Source organism: Pleurodeles waltl, chromosome 5, assembly GCF_031143425.1.
Source record: "Pleurodeles waltl isolate 20211129_DDA chromosome 5, aPleWal1.hap1.20221129, whole genome shotgun sequence".
Classification (NCBI taxonomy): domain Eukaryota; kingdom Metazoa; phylum Chordata; class Amphibia; order Caudata; family Salamandridae; genus Pleurodeles; species Pleurodeles waltl.
This window is the reverse complement of record NC_090444.1, coordinates 195,179,244-195,200,410: the sequence shown is the minus strand read 5'-3', so window position 1 is coordinate 195,200,410 and position 21,167 is coordinate 195,179,244. Positions and strand designations below refer to the sequence as shown.

At 44.4% G+C, this 21,167-nt stretch overlaps 1 protein-coding gene across 1 annotated transcript in view; it reads right to left on the bottom strand.

Annotated features, from left to right (window-relative positions):
• Positions 1–21,167, bottom strand: part of USH2A (usherin) — a 3,586,186-nt gene that overhangs the window by 2,621,456 nt on the left and 943,563 nt on the right. Inside the window, exon 17 of the mRNA XM_069233891.1 lies at positions 5,342–5,836. Within this exon, the coding sequence (XP_069089992.1) occupies positions 5,342–5,836 (495 nt within the window). The remainder of the gene's footprint in view (positions 1–5,341; positions 5,837–21,167) is intronic.

The window sequence follows — 21,167 nt, the reverse complement described above, 5'->3', positions numbered from 1 at the left end:
AATGTGTAAAGTATTTGTGCAACTCACTTACTATATAGTAACTCAATGAAAACACCACAAAGAGACTCCACACCAGTTTAGAATAGAGATTATTTATCTGAGTAAAACAAGACTAAAATGACAAACATCCAATAAGCAGACTTTGAGATGAATTTTTAAAGATTAATTGTGAAAAAGTGCTTAGAAGTCACTAGCGGTCAAAAGGTTACTTGACGGTGTGAGGGACCGGTGCAAATCCAAAGTTCAGGCCAACCGTGATGGAGGGTAGGCCGGCTACAGAACCCACGCAGTGTCCGTGGAAACAGTACCTTTGATGGAGCAAAGCATCGATGTTGAAGGCACAATGCATCCGTATTTCCACTCAGTCGGGTCACTGTGTTGTCCTTAGGCTTCATTGGCGTGAATGTGACGCGTCATCGTCAAGCCGTGCAGGCTTGGAATCTGCTGTTGTCAAGTAGCTTCTGCATTGGCATCAAAGGAACGATGTAGCAAAATTTTACATGCACTCCAGGCAATGCATTGGTTTTTGCAGGAATTAGCTGCAGAACCTACTTCTGAGGCCCAGGATTCGAGAGGGGCATCACAGGCAAAGGTAGGACTCTCAGATGACAGAGCCCAGCAGCACGAGGAGAGTTGAAAGCAGTCTTTGGTGTCCCTGAAACTGCAGAAGAACGGGGGCATTCAGCAAGCCCTTGAAGACATTCTAGGTTAACAGGATGGGTCCAGTCCTTGCTCTCAGCAAGGCACAGATCAGCAGGCAAGCTCAGCAATGCAGAGAAGCAGTTCCTTGAAAGAGTCAATCCAGGCAGAGTGGCAATCCTTACAACACAGCAGTCTTTACTACAGCAGAGTTCTTCTAAAGTCTAGTAGGGATCTGATTTGTTAGGATGAAAACCCCAGTACTTATACCCAAAAGTGCCTTGGAAGTGGGGGTGACTTCGAAGCAGCTCCTTAAAATGCACAAGTTCCCCTTTCATCTCAGCCCTGGCTCCAGACTATCATACGGGGGTAATCATTCCTTTGCATGGAGACAGACACTTCCCTGTTGAAGTGTGAGTGTGTTCCCTTCCCATCCTCCCTGCCAAAGAGAACCCATCAGTATGCATATGAATGCAGATGCAGTTGAGTGTTCTGTGTTGTGGGTGTCTGGCGGAATGCACAAATGTAAGTCTCACCTAGCTCGGACCAGATGTATATTAGAGACTGGCTGCCAGGCACACAGAGGAGTGAGAGCAGAGAAATTCACTCTTTCTAAAAGAGGCATTTCTAAAATAGTATTAATAAATCCATCCTTACCAGTAAAGAGGATTTATCATTACCATTCCAATTATATGAAACATGATGCAGCTGCTACTTTCTGATCAGGAATTACAGCTTAAAAGCATATGAAAGAATTTCCAGTGCTGGCCTGAGAGGAGCAGGCCTTAAAGTAAAGAAAAATGAGTTGGGAAGTTTTTCATTACCAGGACAGGTAAAACTTAAAAGTAGAGGTCCTGTCTTTTACTTATATAGCATCCTGCCCTATTGGCTGCCTAGGGTCTACCATAGAGGTGGCATATGTAATCAAAGGGCAGTTTAAGGCTTGGCAAGAGGTTTCAAATGCCTTCTCAAAGTGGCAGTGAAACTACACTCACCCGCTATGCAGCGGCAGGCCTAAGACATATTTACAGGGCTATGTAAGTGGGTGGCACATTCAGTGCTGCAGGCACACTAGTAGCATTTCATTTACAGGCCCTGGGTATGTGGTATACCACTTTATAACGGACTTACACGTAAATTAAATATGTCAATTGTAGATACACAAATGTTACAATGTTTAGGGGAGAGGCACATACATTTTAGCATTAGTCAGCAGTGCTAAAGTGCTCAGAGTTCTAAGACCAACAAAGAGATACAGCGAAAAACAGGAGATGAAAGGCAAAAACTCTGGGGTCAGACCACTCTAAGGATGCAAGGTGTAAAAGCAGAGGTATGGCCCCTGTCCAAGCAAGAACCACATTCCTAGTCAGGATAAGACAAATACACACCATAAATTAACCTGTGCTCAACCTCTGGTAACTTGGCACAGAACAGGCAGGCTTATTTTAGGAGCCAAAGTGTAAAGTATTTAGCTTATTTTAATGAAAAAAAAAAAAACTGTCAGAAAACCGATAAGTAGAAATTGAGATATGAATTTTTAAAGAATAAATGGAACTGTAGTGCTTAGAAACAAAGTTCCAGCTACGGTTATCTGGCAAAGGAGCATCACCCCTCTGGCTAAGAGCCAGGAACTGTAAAATAAAAATGTTCAGTTACCTTTTTCTTTTTTTTTTTTTTTTACAGCTGCTGGCTCAGCCAGCAGCATGTGCAGGGAGGAGCTGGGCTGGGCCGCGGAAGGGGGTAAAGAGGAGAGGGAGGAGGAGAGAATGCACCTAAGTGCACATATGTTTGGTGGGTGGTCTTAGGTCTCCAACCTGGCTGTTGAGGATGGGCAGATGAAACTGCACAGATCACAGTGTTATGTCTGAGCAGCAGACCAAGCCGCTCAAACCAATCCTGATGCTGCTTTCATGCTAGGTTTAGCATGAAAGCAGCACTAGGATTGCTAGGGAGCCTGTGCTGGTGTCCCAGTGAATGCTAGGACACCAGAAGAGAAGAGGAGTGCAAGATGGCCGGCTGCATCCATGAAGGTAAATTGTTTTTTTAATATTATTTTTTTAATTTTTGCCCTGTCCGCGTCCTCAGCCCTTCCCCGCCCACCCCTCCCTTTGAGATTCGCAGTGGCCGCTTCTGCCTACCTCACATATAAATGGATTACCACAATTTGTGTACGATTTCCATGTTCAAAAGAACCAGGCTTGGATTATTTTGTCCCAATATCATGACACGTGGCTTTAGGAAAGAAGCTCAAATATAAGAGGGAATTATAAAGAAGTCTTAAAACCACCCAACGGACAAGAACATCTTTTAAATGCTGGTGCTTTGCCGGTCCTGGTTGGTCAATAACAGAAGCTTCAGTGTCTTATAGCTATAAATTCCCTCCCTACTCTTGTGCCACTAGTTAAGCTCCGGGAAGACTGAAGGGTGGGCTCAGTTTTTGTGGTATAATAATTTACAATTACTTCTTTTCTGCCTGTCTTCTGGCCACACAATTGTCATTGCACCACTCACTGCGGTTTTTGGCACAACTTAACTACTTTGTGAGGTGTGAACTTGTGACATTGATCAGTACGAGAATAAGGCAAGCCAAATGTTTTAAGGATGGCAATCTTAATTTCTTATTGTATTTTGAGCATTCAGTTTGCTAAAGTGTCAAAATGTGGGTTATTTAAATGTGTGTTCTGTATAAAAGTCATTTTTTAAAACAAACACCTATGGAATTTAAGTTAACTAACCACAAAATGGTTAAAAGCAAAAGATCATATGCAGCACCTTAAATAACAAGAAAAGTTTGCAAGAGACAGTTTCTTCAGATGCAAGGACCAATTGATGCCAGAGACCCACTTGCATGTAACAGGTACCTTTCCATAATTCACAAGGAAGATAAAAGTGAAGGCATGGAATACTGCTGAGCTGAATTCTGAGGCATTTTTTGCCCTCACTTGTTCTTCACAAAGAGTCTCGGCTAGGAGTTGCACGCCCAGAAGCAGATGCAAGGTAACCATGTAGGGACTCAAAGTGTTCCCCCAATAACCAGGGTAAGCCAGAAATGAATCTGAGTTTGCAGATCTTACTCTGATAGGGGATGGTACTTTGGTCTGGGCTGCTCCGTATGGGAGAGGGGCAAAGGCTGATTTATGTATGTGTGTGCCCCTTCCGTGATGGCACCAATCAGCAAAAACAAAGGAATGGTGGCCCAGGAAACCCAAAGGTTAAGAAGCACTGGTTCAAGGATCTCTAACCGTCACGTTTTAGTTGTCTGGCCTCATTCTGAAAGGGGCAATATTTTATTATCATCAGTGATTGTTTATTTAGGAAAGATAACAGATCTGAATATTGCGGTTTGCTAATGGGCATCCCTTAATTCCACACTCAGCAGGAACTCCTACTGGTGCCACGTTCTTTAAAATGCACTTGTTGCAAGTTGTTCTTAAAGTGATAAACTTAGGTACTTGCAAAACGGTGCATTACCAAAACATTTCAAACTGCGTTTTGTGATGGTTTGCCACTTTTCACTTTGGTGACAAGGGTTCTGTGTCCCTCTCTAACCGGCAAAGAGCAGTCATGCGATTTAGCTCTTTGAGGGATTTGAAGGCTACACTGTGCCACCTCTGCTGAATGCTTAAAAGAAAAAACGCAGAGAGAGGCTGTGGGGAAAAGGACGGCTATGGATATGGAATGAAGCAAACACGTGTCTGGTCGTATCATGAACATATACGCTGGATCCCAGCAGGAGCGAGTGCCACCACTTTTTTTATGATTGCTTTGTCTAAAGTACATTCAGTTAATATGACATTTCTTCACCTTATAGCCTTATTTTCACAATGCCCTGATCAGAGACCAAAAGAGGCAAACCCATGCTTCTAACTGAGAAATATTCGAAGCGGTTTCATGACCCCACTCTTTAGTGCCGCACAGACGCTGGAGACGAAAAAATACACACACTACTATGAACAAAGTAGCTAAAATAGCTCTGGCCATGCAAAAAAAGCACAGTTTGAAAATCTCAGGTCTTTAGAAAACCATTTTTGTTTTGCATTTCACTTTAACATGGCTCGTTTACCTCTTGCATATGCAAAGCTTAGGCAAGTCGGATCAACCGAGTGTTTAAATAGGTTCGTGAAGAAAAAAACTGCGGAATTTCTGCAGTTTCTCACTGTCAGACATCTCAGACTGATGGGTCTGAGCGTCCTGTGATTCCGTGGCTTGTGATGATAAACTGCAAGGCTAATTTGGAGCACCGCGTAATCAGGCAGTCTTGCCTTGTATCATTGGAACATAGTATAATTAATACTGCAAATGCATTCACATAATTAGTTATGTGCATAATGAGCATGCCCAACTCTCTTAATAATCTCTTGAGTTATTCAACATCTTTTATTTAGCTTTTTTGTCAGTTTGCGCGTATATCATGCCAGGCGCTCAATGTGTGTATGGTATAAAACTGTCTTTTTAACAGTCCAGAAGAATGCACAACATAAGTGATGTTCACATAAAACATGAGTCTTGTCACAGCAGATGTCATAAGAGCAAAGATGTGCCAGAATGTTCTTCAGGCTGATTTGCATTTATTGAATTTTTGACTAGATGAAAAGAAATGCACTTGACCCTATGGCCAAGATATTGTCAGCAGTGTTTGAAGCAAAAATAAATTGCTTTTTAATTATCGAGCTAAAGCAACATAAATAACATAAAATCCTACCATTTGCTTTGGCGGGAGGAGACCAGGTCAAGAGAAGATCTGTTGAGCTGATGTTTTCTATGACTGGGGGGCGCTGGCCTTCGGGGGCAGCTTGGGCTGTCATTACCGTCACCGGATGGCTCCGCAAACACCCCCCGCTGGTACAAGCATGAACCGAGCAATTATACTTCGTGAAAGGAGCCAGGTGTAACACAGTTGTTGCGGTCTCTATGCCGTCATACAGCACGCGCGGCTCGGTCCACGCTGCAGAATAACAAATTAGCATGTATTTCTCTATTGGCCCCGAGGCATTGGATGGAACTGTCCAATGAAATGAAGAGAAGCGTGGCCCAGCAGGGCTGACATGGATTAAATTAATGGTTCCAGGTGGGGCCCCGGCCCGTGTGCGAAGTGTCACTGGTAAACTTCTGGTGATGCTATGCACATTGCTTGTCTCGATGTGGTACGAGTATAAGGTGTAAGGTGACAAACCAATATCGATGAAGCTCTGAAGACCTACAAGAAAGAAAAACAACTGTTACCTCTGTTTCCCAAAAAATAAATTTGATTTGTGATTACAATTTACAGCCGTTTTGGTACTCAAGTTTCATATATATGATTAGTTACTGTAATTGTAAACATGCAAGGTACAAGCAAGTAAAACTAACAAGGCAAGACACTCACACAACAGATCTATTTGTCTTTTATTTTCATCCATCTGTAGACGTCCCTGTTACATGGGCCATATTTGATTTAATCGCATTCTCCTCTGCTAGTTTCGAATAGAAAGGTTGCCTGGAGTTCCAATGTTCTAGAGTGTAATCTTTAGTTTTAATTGTGCAATGCTTCAGTTCTACTAAGGGAAAACTACTGCATCAGTATTACAGGAGTGCGAAAAGGGACAAGACATTTTGTACTTCATATTTTCTCCTTCTCCAAATGGTGTACCTATTTCTCCCCATCATACAGTGGTTCAAATTTCTGGAGGGATTGCAATCACACACACCTATATGTAAATTCACTGAAAAAACTAAAGGGTTACATGGACGTTGGTTACAGGGACAAGTTTTAGTTACCTTAGGGCACGAGTTACAGTTACTTGAGATAAAAAACTATAGAAATTCACTTGTTAGAGTTAATTGTGTTTAACATGTGAGTCTAACTATAACATCACTGTAACCTTTGTTTTTTTCAGTGAATTTCTATGTTTTGTAAAATTCTATTTCCTAACTGTAACATCCCTGTAACCTTTGTTTTTTTTCAGTGAATGTCTATTTTTTTTTTTTTAAGGTATAGTAATTTTCATTAATATTCATAAATCCAACCATTGCTGCGCAAAGCCTCTGGCCATGTGAGGTGGTGGTTGGCCACAGGCCCTGAGACCAACCCCCCATAAGCATCAAACCTTTCATTGTACACGGCCTTTGCCCGTGTGCAGCAGGGTTTGCCCATAAGGCCTGGCCTGCAACCAGACCTTGCGGCCAACCTCCCTAACCACCCAATCCTACACTGCGCATGGCCCTTTAGTCGTACGTGGCGGAAATTGGCCGCAGCCTGTCTCTCTGATTGTGAGAAAAAGTGTGAGAGGGTGCATCTGGGGATGTGAGAGTGAGTGTGAGAGTGTTTGCATCAGTGTCTTAGTGGGTGCGTCAGTGTCTGGGAAGGTCTGTGAATGGGTGCATGAGGGTGTCAGTGGGTCTGTGAGTGGGTGTGTGAGAGTCTGAGTGCGTCTGTGAGTGAATGCTTGAGGGTATGAGTGGATGTGTAAGTGGGAGAAATATTGAAAGAGAGAGAAAGAGTGAGAGGGAGAGAGAGCGGTTTTTAGGCTTTGATGGGTGATATACTTAGAAGGAGATATTTCTGGATAAATTGAAAAGAGAAATGTTTTTGTCAATTAAAAAGAGTGAGATCACCTCTCAGTATGAGGCTTCAACATTTGCATTTTGTTAGAAATGGGGTTTTTGGTTGGCAGTCAGGTTACCCTCTGTCCTAGCAAGAACCCTCACTCTAGTCAGGGTAAGTGACACACAATCCAAAATTAGCCTGTGCCCACCCACTGGTAGCTTGGCACGAGCAGTCAGGCTTAACTTAGAAGGCAATGTGTAAAGTATTTGTGCAATAAATCATACAATACCACCATATAGCACCACAAAAATACACCACACAGTGTTTAGAAAAATATATAATATTTATCAGGATAATTGTAGGTCAAAACGAATAAAGTTGAAATGTGAATTTGTAAAGATATCAATGAAAAGTGATATAAAGTGTCTTAAGTCTTTAAAAAGCAAACAAAGTCTCTTTCAAGCACAAAGTACCTGGTTTGGAGTTGAAAATCTCCGCAGAGGGCCGCAGAGGAAGAGATACGTGGAAAAATGGTGTGTGCGTCGATTTCTCCCCTGCACACACGGACTTGCGTCGTTATTTTTCACGCGGGGAAGTCGTGCGTCGTTTTCCGGCACGCGGACAGTCTCTTTTTGTGGGTCGCGGGGATTACCAGATGTCCCGGGTCTGTGCGTGGATTCTCCTGCTTGTTTTCCGGCTGCGCGTCGTTCTGCGGGGCTGTGCGTCGAAGTTTCGCTCTCACGGCAGGCGTCGCGTCGATTTCTCCTCTGGAGGTCGGGCGGCGTTGTCCTTGCGAGGCCGTGCGTCGAAGTTCCGGTCGTCCCGAAGGCGTCGCGTCGATGTGCAGCGTTTTTCTCATCGCGGAACAAGCTATGCGTCGAAAATTTCGCCGCACGAAGCGTCCAAGTGAAAAAGAGAAGTCTTTTTGGTCCTGAGACTTCAGGGAACAGGAGGCAATCTCCATCCAAGCCCTTGGAGAGCACTTTCACAGCCAGACAAGAGTTCAGCAAGGCAGCAGGCCAACAGCAAGGCAGCAGTCCTTTGTTGAAAGCAGACAGGTGAGTCCTTTGAGCAGCCAGGCAGTTCTTCTTGGCAGGATGTAGTTTCTGGTTCAGGTTTTTTCTCGAGCAAGTGTCTGATGAGCTAGGGCAGAGGCCCTGTTTTATACCCAAATGTGCCTTTGAAGTGGGGGAGACTTCAAAGAGTAGCTAAGAAGTGAACCAGGTCCCCTTTCAGTTCAATCCTGTCTGCCAGGGTCCCAGTAGGAGGTGTGGCAGTCCTTTGTGTGAGAGCAGGCCCTCCACCCTCCCAGCCCAGGAAGACCCATTCAAAATGCAGATGTATGCAAGTGAGGCTGAGTACCCTGTGTTTGGGGTGTGTCTGAGTGAATGCACAAGGAGCTGTCAACCAAGCCCAGCCAGACGTGGATTGTAAGGCACAGAAAGATTTAAGTGCAAAGAAATGCTCACTTTCTAAAAGTGGCATTTCTAGAATAGTAATATTAAATCGAACTTCACCAGTCAGCAGGATTTTGTATTACCATTCTAGCCATACTAAATATGACCTTCCTGCTCCTTTCAGATCAGCAGCTGCCACTTCAACAATGTATGAGGGCAGCCCCAATGTTAGCCTATGAAGGGAGCAGGCCTCACAGTAGTGTAAAAACGAATTTAGGAGTTTTACACTACCAGGGCATATAACTACACAGGTACATGTCCTGCCTTTTACCCACACAGCACCCTGCTCTAGGGGTTACCTAGGGCACACATTAGGGGTGACTTATATGTAGAAAAAGGGGAGTTCTAGGCTTGGCAAGTACTTTTAAATGCCAAGTCGAAGTGGCAGTGAAACTGCACACACAGGCCTTGCAATGGCAGGCCTGAGACAAGGTTAAGGGGGCTACTTAAGTGGGTGGCACAACCAGTGCTGCAGGTCCATTAGTAGCATTTAATCTACAGGCCCTAGGCACATATAGTGCACATTACTAGGGACTTATAAGTAAATTAAATAGTCCAAGCAGGTGTGATCCAAAGTTACCATGTTTAAAAAGGGAGAGAGCATAGGCACTTTAGCACTGGTTAGCAGTGGTAAAGTGCGCAAAGTCTAAAAGCCAGCAAAACAGGGTCCAAAAAGTGGAGGGAGGCAGGCAAAAAGTTAGGGGTGACCACCCTAAGGCATGTCAGGTCTAACACATTTGAAAAGAAATTCAAGGAGGAAAATGACTACGCATACACCTGAAGTCGAACCCTCAACTCTGAGTGGAAGGTCTGTGACTTTGACCACTAAGCCACAGGTTACTCCTGACTGTGCTATGTCAAGACATAACTTGCAGCCCACAGATCGTGATAGCAAAGAGATGTGAATATTCCACCACTAGCAAAGGTTTAGCAGTCACAACACTAGTAAATAAAGAGACACACTGCCATGACATACTAGGATTATATTCATTCACTGAAAAAAAAGAAAGGTTACAGGGATATTATACTTAGGTTCTGAATTTACTTGTACAAAGCCATAGAAATTCAGCAGCAACAGTTAGTTCTTTCAAGGAACAATAATTCGCACCCTAAGGTAACTATAACTCGTGCCCTTGCCATGCACAGTTTTCTTATAAATAATTTGATTGCAAATGTTGCAGTGATAATATCTAAGATGCCACAGAAGATGTCATCAATGATATAATATGTGGAGTAATTAGCTGTGCATGGAGAAGGCGCAAATTATAGTTACTCTAACTATAACTGCTTAATTTATATGGTTTTATACGAGTAAATTCAGAACCTAACTATAATGTCCCTGTAACCTTTGTTTTTTTAGTGAATTTCTCTGTTTTCTTAACGTAAACTAATTTTAATTACTATACGTTATTCCAAACACAGCCGCGCATGGCCGTTGGACGTGCGTGGTGGGGGATGGTCGCAAGATCTAGCCTCAAGCCAAGTCTTGCAGCCAAGTCATTACAACCACTCAATCCTTCGCCACGCACGGCCTTTGGCTGTCTATTTCTCTCAGGGTCTATTTCTCTCATCCTATCCGTGAGTGGGACTGAGTGGGTGCATGATTGTCTTTCTAATTTTTTCACATTTGCGAACATTTTGCGAATAATTCACGAACATTGGCAAAAATTCATGAATATCGCACATGATGGTGCAAAATTATTTTAAACCCATAATTTAACCCTGACCCCTATGCCACTTTCAATTAGGATTTTTATCCCTGGGGACTGTGTGCAGTGAAATAAAATGGCGGTGGCAACTTTCTAGTTAGGTTGCAGTTAGCCATTTACAGGGCTTCTTTTTACACGTGCATTTGCAAAAATTTGTGAATTTCTGTAAAATATTCTTGAAATAATCATGCAGTTGCTGCGGCGAGAGATATACAAATTTGAATTTCCCTAAATGTCTCAAAAACTACTGAACAGATTTACACCAAATAAGTGAAAGCATATTCTGCGTACCCAAAGCCAGTTTACTGCCAAATTTGGTGTAATTCCATCCAGTGGTTCGGGCTGTAGTCATGTTCAAAGGTCCTTTGGGAAACAACTTTTTTTGGCCCCCCTTTTTTTTTAGCCCCCACTAGACGGATCACCCCAAAACCTTCTGTATGCAACAAGAATCACCAGCACACTTTTTTTTGGAACATTTCGGGAAGTTTCATCAAACGGCCCCAAAGATATAGGCAAGTCAAAAAATGCTTTTTCTATGGTCCTAATTATAACTACCTAGTGGCGAACACCACTAGGTAATATATAAATATATAGATAGTCACTGAAATAACCAAAGGTTACAGGGACATTATAGTTAGGAAATAGAATTTAAAAAAAAACTTAGAAATTCACTGAACAAAAACAAGGGACAAGGACATTACCTGAGCTAACTATAACTTGCACTCCCGTAATGCACTGCTTAGGAACTCGCATCTTACATCACTCATGACTTGGTCAGTGACATCACTGATAACATCACTAATGACATCTCAAATGGCTGCAGGGCCTGTCACTCTGGGTATGAGAATAGGTGTGAGAGGGTGTCTCTGGGTGAGAGAGTGGATGTGAGAGGGTCTATGTGGGTGTGAGAGTGAATGTCAGAGTGTCTGACTGGGTAAGAGTAGGTGTGAGAGGGATTCTCTAGGTGTGAGAGTGTCTCTGTAAGTGCGTGTGTGAAAGTCTGTGTGGGTCTCTGAGTAAGTACATGAGTCTCTGTGTGGGTCTGTGAGTGGGTGCATGAGCCTCTGAGTGCGTCTTTGAGTAAGTATGTGGGTCTCTGGGTGCGCAAGTCTTCAAGTGGGCCTGTGAGTGAGAGGGTGAGCCTCTGAGTGGATCTGCAAGTGGGTGTGTGAGTGTCTGGGTAGGTCTGTCAGTGAGAGTATGAGGCTTTGAGTGCATCTGTGAGTGAGTGCATGAGTTTCTGAGTGGGTCTGTAAGTGGGTGCGTGAGACTGAGTGGTTCTGTGAGTGTCTGTGTGGGTGCATCATTAGCTGCATGAGTGACTTGACCACAAAGGATCTGCACCTGCCTGTTTATCGAACGGAAGTATTTTTTGCTTGTTAGTTTGACCTCATTGGATCAATGTCTAGTGCATTTTATACACTTACAGCTGCATAATGGACAACAAGGAAATGTCTCCAGGTGACCCCGAGTGCATTTAGCAATGTGATTGTTCCTCGTGTGTCTTTCCCCAGAATTCTGTGATAACATGAATCCTGCAATAGAGAGGCCAACAAGACTACAAAGACTTAAATCTACACCAAACCGGGGTCCTTTCTCTTAGCTACATAACGTGCTATTTGTTTTGTGGGGAAGTCCTCAATTTCCTCAGCATCAAGAATGCACCACTAAAATTGTCAGGAAATGCACTGGGGGACCTGTTGGTAAGCTGTCCATCATCCTGGTAAAAGGCAGGAAGTCCTTTGCATACTACTAAGATGGGCAGTATGGGGCCAAACGGGGGGATTTGTACATTTGCATACTTGAAGGGAAACCCATTGACTCTAGGGGCCTGGCATTCACTCAACAGAGGAGGGGGCCATACGGCCCCCTTGCCTGAGCCGAATTTGGCACTGAGGACCCCATCCTCTGGGGCCCAGCCATCTCTCCTGGGTGCAATGGGACCATCGGGGGAGCTTCAAGGCCCCCGCGGTCACCCAGCCTGCTTCTCGCCTCCTGTGGGAGCCGCCACTGCTTTTGCACACAGAGCGCTACTAAACATGCAGCTCCCTGTCTGCAAAAGCGATTCTGCATCTCTGCGGGCAAGGAAAGAGATGCATCCTCTGCTTCCAGGGGGTGGGAGCATTTTGACAGCTTTCGCCCACTGGAAGCAGAGTATCTGCTCTGACTTGGCGAGAGCTGTCAAAGCTCCCGGCAAGTCAGAGAAAACAGCTAATTCCTGGGGGTGGACACTCAGACACAGGAGGAGCTGGCCCTGGGGCCATTAATAGCTGCATGAGGGAAGCCACACAGCCTCCTCCAAGCTTTAAATTACCCCCGGGGATCCTCAGGAGGAGAGCCCTGTGCGCCCCTCCCCTTTAAAAAAAAAAATGCCCTCAGCTCTATTCAAAACCAGCGTAGGAGCCCATCCTTGTTTTTTTTTGTTTGTTTTAAATTCCACCAAATATGGCGGATCTGCTGTGATTTTCAACAACATTTTTTAAAAAAATGCTTTTTTGCCCTGGTGGGTTTCCTCTGGGACCCCAATACTAGAGCTAAGGGGTCAAGGTGTCTCTAGCCTGTCCCCTTTTCTTGTTTCGTTTTACATTTTTTCTAGGACTCGACTGAAGCTGAGTCCAAGATGGTTTCCAACACTTCCTGGCTGAAGTGTTGACAGCCAATCAGATCTCAACCCCGGGGCCCACCACCTCCCAGGGGCATTTAACATTTTTAAATGAGGGGGGGGGGGGCGTGTGGCCTCCCTCCTGGGCCATATTCAGCCCCAGGGACCACCCCTCCCTGAGCCATATATGGCCCTGGGGACTGCCACCACTCAGGTCTGGCTCCTGCTATCTCCCCACCCTCGGGAGATAGCTGTTTGCTTTTGCTTGGCGGGAACTGTGACAGTGGGAGGCTGGGAGCTGTGAAAATGCTCATGTTTGCTGGAAGCAGAGTTTTAATCTCTTTCCCTGCCCGCTGACATGTGGGCAGGTAAAGAGATGAAAGTATTGCTCCCGCATGCAGGGAGTTGCATTTCCAGCAGCTCCCTGCATTTGGGAGCAATGCCTTGAGGCTCCCCCGCAGTCCTAACAATAATTTAAAAAATGAAGGAGATGAATACGCAGGGCAGGATTCATTCTGGCACAATGCTCATTTAACATAAATTAAACATCAACAGTAAGCACTTACAGATATAACCAAAGCAGGTGCCCAAGTTGAGCTTCACTTCTGTGAAGTACTAATCATCCTAATTTCCTCCACATGGTCAAGTCAAAGCAAGTGTTTTTTCTCAGCACTTCCATCTTGAAAAGTAATCTGGAAACCTTGATAGAGGTGTTTGCCTCCTTACTTTTTTCGAGCGCTACATCTCATATAGTGACTGTGACGAAGGTGTTTTTCTTGTCATTACCTTCTTAAATCAGAGGTTGTGCTCTCTTTTTAAAAACTGCCAGTATGTAAAATGACCTAAAAGCCCTACCTATTTCCCCAACAATATACATTAGTGGTATGCAATGTCTTCCCGCCCTTTTCCCAGGATGATGGGTAGCTTACTAAAAGGCCCCCTGAGCGTGTTTACATCAGTTTTTGGACACACGTTCTTGATGCAACAGAATACGAATACATCTGCACCAAATAGAGAAACACTTACTTCTGTAAAGTTCAAATCATCCAAGTGTGTTTTATCTGCAGTTCAACTTATCTGATGAAGACGCTTGAGGAAAAATCACATTGGCAAAGTTACAGACACACAAGGTCACTGAAGACATTAACTCTGTGTCCTTTACACAGCTGTAGTGTAGGAGATGCACTATACATTTACCCAACGAGGTAGCATTTACTAATTAGTCAGTAGACAGTACTCCAGTTGGGTAGCCATTTTGCACAAAATAGATACACAGGGTAGGATTGATTCGGACACGATGCTCATTTCACAGAAATTAAATCTCAACAGGAAGCACCTACGGATATAAACAAAGCAGTTGTCCAAGTTGAAGCTAGAGTTCTGTAAAGTACTAACTATCCTAATTTCTTAAGCATGGTCAAGGCAAAGCAAGTGTTTTTTCTCTGCATTTCCACCTTGAAAAGTTATCTATAAATCTCGATGGAGGTGTGTGCGTCCTTGCTTTTTTTTAGCACAATATCTCATGTAGTGAAAGTGTCAAGTGGGTTCTTTCTCGCCATCTGCTGCTGAGACCAGAGATTGTGTTCTCCCATTTAACAAAATACAAGCAAGAAAAATGACCTAGAAGCCCCACCCCATATACAGTAGAGGAATGCAACATCTCCCCAGCATTTTCCCAGGATGATGAACAGCTTAGTAAAAGGATGCTCCCGCCTGGGCGTGTTTGTCTCTGATTTTGGATACATGTTCTTGATGCACAGGAATAAGATCAACTCTCCAACAAACAAAGAAGCACTTCATGAGTCCCGTGTGGCAGGATTTTCCACGCATCATCCCTGTGCGTCAAAGTCAACCCAGTCTGTGCGGATCTGATATGCCCCGTCTGGAAATTGACACATCGCACTCTTGCGAGGGAGAAGAAATGACGCATTGCCAACCAGACGGGAGAAGAAACAACGCACGGCCTCAATTGCGAGGAAGGAATCAATGCATCGCTGGCATTTTCTGACGCACGCTCACCCGTGCGGCTTTATTTTTTACGCTAACCAGGTACTTTGTGCAAAGTCAACATTCTCATTGTTTTTATGGATTAAGACTTTTATTCTTTTGAAAATTCATATCTTAACTTGTATATGTTGGATTTTGTCATTTTGGTCTTGTTTGATTTAGATGGATATTTAGTGTCCATTTTGTAGTGTTTTTTACTGTATTACTCCGTGTGTTGATACAAATACTTTACACATTGCTTCTGAAGTTAAGTCAAGCGGGTGAGCGGGGGTTAATTGAGTGTGATTCTCCTTTGCCCTGACTAGAGTGAGGGTCCTTCCTTGGATAGGGGACAACCTGACTGGCAACCAAAGACCCAATTTCTAACAGTGTTGGTTGACTCCTTGGGCGTTGCTGGCATCATGGTCTCCGTAATGATGACGCAGTCGTATATAGGCATCACCCCGGTGCACTGATGTCAGTTTCTTTTCACGACTTTCCACGGCAACAGAGCAGAGCCATGAAGAACACTGAGAATGGTGCGCCAAAACTAGAACCATTAAAGGGAAGTTCCTGTCCCAAGAGATCAGTTCGTAGTGCGGGGAGAATGGGCAGGTCAGTAAGGAATCTGCAACTAGAATACATCTCTACCAGATATATTGTTATCGAAGGTAAGTAACTTGTACATCTCATAGAGACTTCTAGTTGCAGATTCCATACCTCAGAATAGATACCCGAGCAATACCATCCCCAGTGGTGGGTTGCGAATCAAAATCACATCAAAACGTCCTGCAGGACCGAACAGCCAAAGCAGCCGTCTCTGCAGACCCGATTGTCCAGGCAGTAATGCTTTGTGAATGTATGCAAAGATCCCGACGTTGTGCCTGGCAGATATCCAGGACTGGAACTCCGCATGCTAATGCTGTGGTAGCAGCAGCTGCTCTGGTAAAATAAGCGTGCAAACCCTCAGGGGGTTGGCTTTTCACCATAGCATAGCACATTTTGATGCAGAGGACTATCCAGCAAGAGATGGTCATCTTCTGCACCACCCTTCGTTTCTTTGCACCCACATAACCCACAAAGAGTTGATCGTCCACCCAGAAATCTTTGGTACGATTGAGGTTGAACACCAATGCTATTTTTGGATTCAGGCGGTGGAGTCTCTTCTTCTCCTGAGATGGGTGTGGACGTGTGTAGAAAGTAGGCAAGGCGATCGAATGGCCTACTTGAAAAGGTATCACAAAATACATCTCCACGTGAAACTCATTTACAATCAATTTAAGTATTATAGCAGAAAAATCTTGCTACTGGTTAACTCATGCAAAAAATTCTTCATACCTTAATAACAGGCTGTCTTTGTGAGATACACCAACGATCACTGTACTATAAGCGATTTTAAATTTTTGTTTTTACAGTCCAGCCCGAACTGCCAGACAGGACCTCCCTGGACTGGAAACAAGTATCCTGGGACTGGTTTCGGGGTATCACCCCTCCTCAGTCAGGCTAGCTTGAATCCAGTGGCACAGTGAGCTGGACTGTATCAATAGGGAGCAATGTCAAGATTGATTTGCATATAGCTGAGCCCAAACTGGGGTGACGTGTTGAGCAAAATGATGGATTAAACCCAGATCTGTGACTGGGGGTGAGTGTTCGTAAAGTTGCAACACTCCGTCCATCGTTTTATTTTGTGATGTTGGTATGTGCGCAGTGAGTGGCAAGGAAATGCCCAGACATGTGTTCCTTGCTCGATGTGCCACTGGATTCAAGCTAGCCTAGGTGATGAGGGTACCCCGAAACTGGTCCCAGGATGCTTTTTTCCGGTACAGGGAGGACCTGGCTTAGCAGTTCGTGCTGGACTGTTCCTGCGTAGGTGGCGGCCACCCTGTAGGAAGTTTAACGGATGGAGTTTTCTGTCTGTGAAACTCAAAATGACTCCCTTACTCTCTGAAATGGAGGTCCTCTTGCTAGTCTTCAGATTCTGTCTCGGTTTCAAAACTTGGAGTCCTCCAGTTGGATAAAGGCTTCAAGCTGTGCCTGGCAAGGACTCCACCTGACATGATGTCTTCTTGATGAGGTCCTGTTGAGTTAGATTTGCTTCTGCGGAGAACCTTCAAGCAGAGGAAACCTGTTCCTTCAGCCCACATTGCATGCATCAAATTTTGCAGGTTTGTCCTGGTCCCCTGGAGGTCTTGGAGCTCAATAAGTCCTACGGTTTCAGATATGGTCAGAAAAGTCCAGTTAGATAGAGGCAAAGGTCCTATGACCTCAGCAATAGCATTTGGAGAGGGTTGGGGGGTCAAAACCTAGTCCAGCAGAGGCCACCAGCAAGATCCAGGGTCAGGTCCAGTTGGAAATGGTCAGCTAGGCACTTCAGGAAAAAAAGGCCTCTTACAGCTTGTTGTGTTTTTGTAGGCAAACAGGAGGCCAGCCAACTTTCCTACTTTGTCCTGGGGCACAAGTAGAGAAAGTACGGTCTCCTCACAGGTCAAACAGTAGGTGCAGCCCTTCTTCTGTTCTTCCATAGGAACAGAGTGCTGTGAAGAAAGTGTCTTGGGTGAAGTCCCACATTTATGCCTGGCACTAGCTTGTGGAAAGGGTTGACTCCTTGTCCCTCCCTAACTAATTGAATACAAGTTCCCTGGAGTAATGTTACTCATTTTTACAGCTTGTCTTGTGTGCCCTACAGCAAACATTCTCGCAGTGCCTCTTACTCACTAAATCAAAGCTGGAGAAACAATTCTCACCTTGTCCAGAGCCTGCATGCCCACCCAGAGGTGTGGTCAGCATACTGAACAAGTCCTTCTTTGTGGGCACTCCAAACCAGTTCTGGGGGCAGCTTTCCCCCACTGGGCTTGGTATATGCCTGAGTGGAGGTCAAGTGAAGAGGCCTATTAAAGTATCATCTGACATCACCTTGTGACAGGGCAATCCCATTTGAAATATATAAAGTTCCTGGATCAGCCCAGCTGCACAATTGGCCTTCCTGGTAGGGGAATATAAATACCTCGCCACATTCTGCTCATTGGAGCTATTCAATGGCTAGGTGGCAGTTGGAGGGCTAATGGACATTAGCCTCCACGAATGTCAGGCAGGTATAAGATAACTTTGTAACAGTTTATTATCCAGAATATTTATTAAAAATAAAATCTGACTTCCCCTTTGCTCAATTGAGATTTTACCTTGAAAAACAAAAGACAAAAAGCATCTGGCAAAACAGGAAACAGTTTGTTTAATTAAACATTACGGGTGGGAGAGCTGTTACAGCTCCGGGTTCTGAGGACTGTCTTTCACTGTACATTGAATTGAAGCACGTTTTATACATTTCTCTAGGTGCAATAAAGTCATAAACACATTCCTTCCTTTATGAAAAATACAAACAGTTGTCAAGGAGTCATACATACAATTCCTAATAGGGAATGCAGGTGGGCCTTGACCTGGCATGTACACTAAGTGGGCTAGTGAGTATGTGCCCAGATGTCCGGCCTGAGGGGCGTGTGGTAAATGCATGTGCTGTGCCCTGATTGGCTAGGTGTACCTAACTACATGTGGCATCTAACTTTATGGTGTTTTGGGAATGCACACATCCCTCTGGCCATGTGCGCTTTATTAAGGCCAACCTTCGGGGACCTTTGTGGTGTTGCTGCCTATCTGTGGAATCTGATCTAAGTGTTCCTGTTTTGTGCATTTGGCTGTTGGCTAAGTGCTACCCCACTTGTGACCTGTCAGTTATTAACCTTCAGGCCTGGGTCACAGAGCCTGTCTGACCGTGTACCTACGTGCTGGGGTTGATGGAGAGTTCATCACAGGGGAATCTAACACTGGTGATGCGACTTTGTTCGTGTATGAAAATGTATGGTTGGTATATGAAAATATCTTCTTGTCATGCGCATCCTCATTAATTATTCCAATATCATCATCACCATTAAGTTGGGCTTTAATAAATATATAAAAAATTGTTTAGTCATTTTTCTAGCTGGTCATAAACTTGAAATAGCATATGGATTACTTAATATTGCTTCTTATTGTTTCTCTATAGGCCAGTCAGTGTCACGCACTCAACTGGTTCCAACCATCGAGAGGATGCTGGACCTGTTATCCAGCCAATGATCAAGGAACCACAACCCCTAAATCATACATTGCCCCTGAGGGGAAGAGGAGTTGGAATAAAACAAGAAAAGATAGACTTGTGGCACAGGTCTTCTGTGCTGCCTTATGACACAGTATAGGCGGGTCTGCACTCCCTGGCTGGAACGGCTCCTCCATGAGAGTGGAGGAGCTTTGCATACTGTACAAAATGCCCCAGAGCAGCTGAAATATAAAATGGTAGACCAGTTTATTTATTACCATTTTAATTTTCAGCAACCCGTCCTGAACCGGGTGTCAGGGTGGGATGGAGAAATTGCTGCTTAGTGGCAGCAGGGAGCTCTGCACTTATGTTTAAAGCCTTCATGACCCATTGGCCTGCGATCTTGCGACTACCGGCCAGATATGCACATTTTAAACTTCTCTAACCTAGCTGTCTTACGACAGCTGGGATAGAGAAAGCACAGGCCTCCAGTGCTCTTAAGAGCTCTGAGAAAGGCCGCTCCCGCCAATAGCCAATATTGATGCTACTCTAATGCTGTGTAACAGCATGAGAGCAGCATCAGGATTGGGTATTGCAGTTTCCTGGGTCCGGAGCTTCAAGGAGAGAAGACACTGGAGTGAGGAGGATGCTGTGGCAAGTCAGGAAGGTAAGTGCCATTTTTTAAATTTTTTATTTGAATGCTAACTGTATTTCGCACACCCCACCACTCTAAATACATGGCAGCCGCCACTGCTCCCTTTTGCTGTTGGTGCGGATGCAGTGCACTGGAAACAAGGACAATAGTTTAGCGACGGTTCTCAGCACATAGTGAAAAAGTTGTTATTTACAATAGTAAACTTACAAACTTCATCACAAACACTAGCATAGAGCAGAAAGCTGGACTTTCTGGCACTCCCAACAATCAGTTAAAATACAGTTTTCAGTTCAATCTCGAAAACCTATATAGTGCGCTCTACAGTCTTTTCTTGTTCTTGTTCCAAAAACTTGTCAATAATTATTTATGTGAGAGTTTTCTGTTCTGACACAATTTAAAGTTTGGAGCCCAATTCTGTAAATGTGTCCAGAGTGCTAAGACCATAGAACCATTGAGAATAAAAATAATGTCCGATTTCTGAAAGACGAGGTTTCTCATTCAAAGAACTCAGTATTGCCTTTACTCTTATGCTTAATTTATAGATCAGTGTGTACTAACCTGTGATCAAGTACTTAGCCTTGTCTTTAATCCTTCAACTGGAATCTGGAGGAAGACTTTGAAGCTGTGGTGCAGGGAGCCAAAGAGAAAGAAGAATAGTCACACTGAAACATGAAGACAAAGGTGTCAGGATCACAGAAGAAGCAGGGAGGCTTGGGCTGAGAAAGCCTAGAGAGTTGAAAGATTCCAACTCAGAAGGTGAGTGCAGGGATGATGCATGCTCAGGACAGGAATGAGGCCAAGTACTGACTCTGATTTGGGTGCGGTTTAAATACTCGATTGGTGAGGCTGATTCCTGAAAGGCACATGGCTCACATGGGAGACCGGAAAATTCCAAATAAGCCCTGAGAAAGAACATGTGTCAGCATAATGGTTTTGACCTTAACCGAAGGGGGGTGAACCCAATGAGCATTAACATGTTGAGACAACAGGTCATGGCAGTTGGAGCCAATAAACCATGGCAGGTGGGACCAATAAGCATTAGCTAGTGAAACAAATTAACATTAGCAGTCGTCAATAGGCCATGGCAGTTGGAGCCAATTATCACGTGGCTCTCCTTCACAAGTGAGCAGTCCGAAACAACTAAGTGAACAACAGTACAGGATGTTCGATAGGTTCATGTGCTCTGGGAGGGAGCCTGCAAAGGGGAATTACAACATGGGCTCTGTGCACCAAACCCACAGCACATAAGGTGTGAGAGGTGGTAATGACAGGCAGCCTTCCCACTGTGAAAATACCTCTTGGGTGCTAGTCACTATAAGCATGTTACCTTTACATTTCAACATAACCTACTTTTAAATACCATGCACCCTACCTTGTGAGTTGCAAGGTCTACACAGTGGTGTTTTGATACTCCAGCAGCTAGGCTACAGTGTAGGCCTGGACTCCTGCTTAAATTGTCACGCTAGTGGATGGTACAGTAGTTCTGTAGTCCATTGGTAACATTGAACTTCCCATGCCATGGGTGTA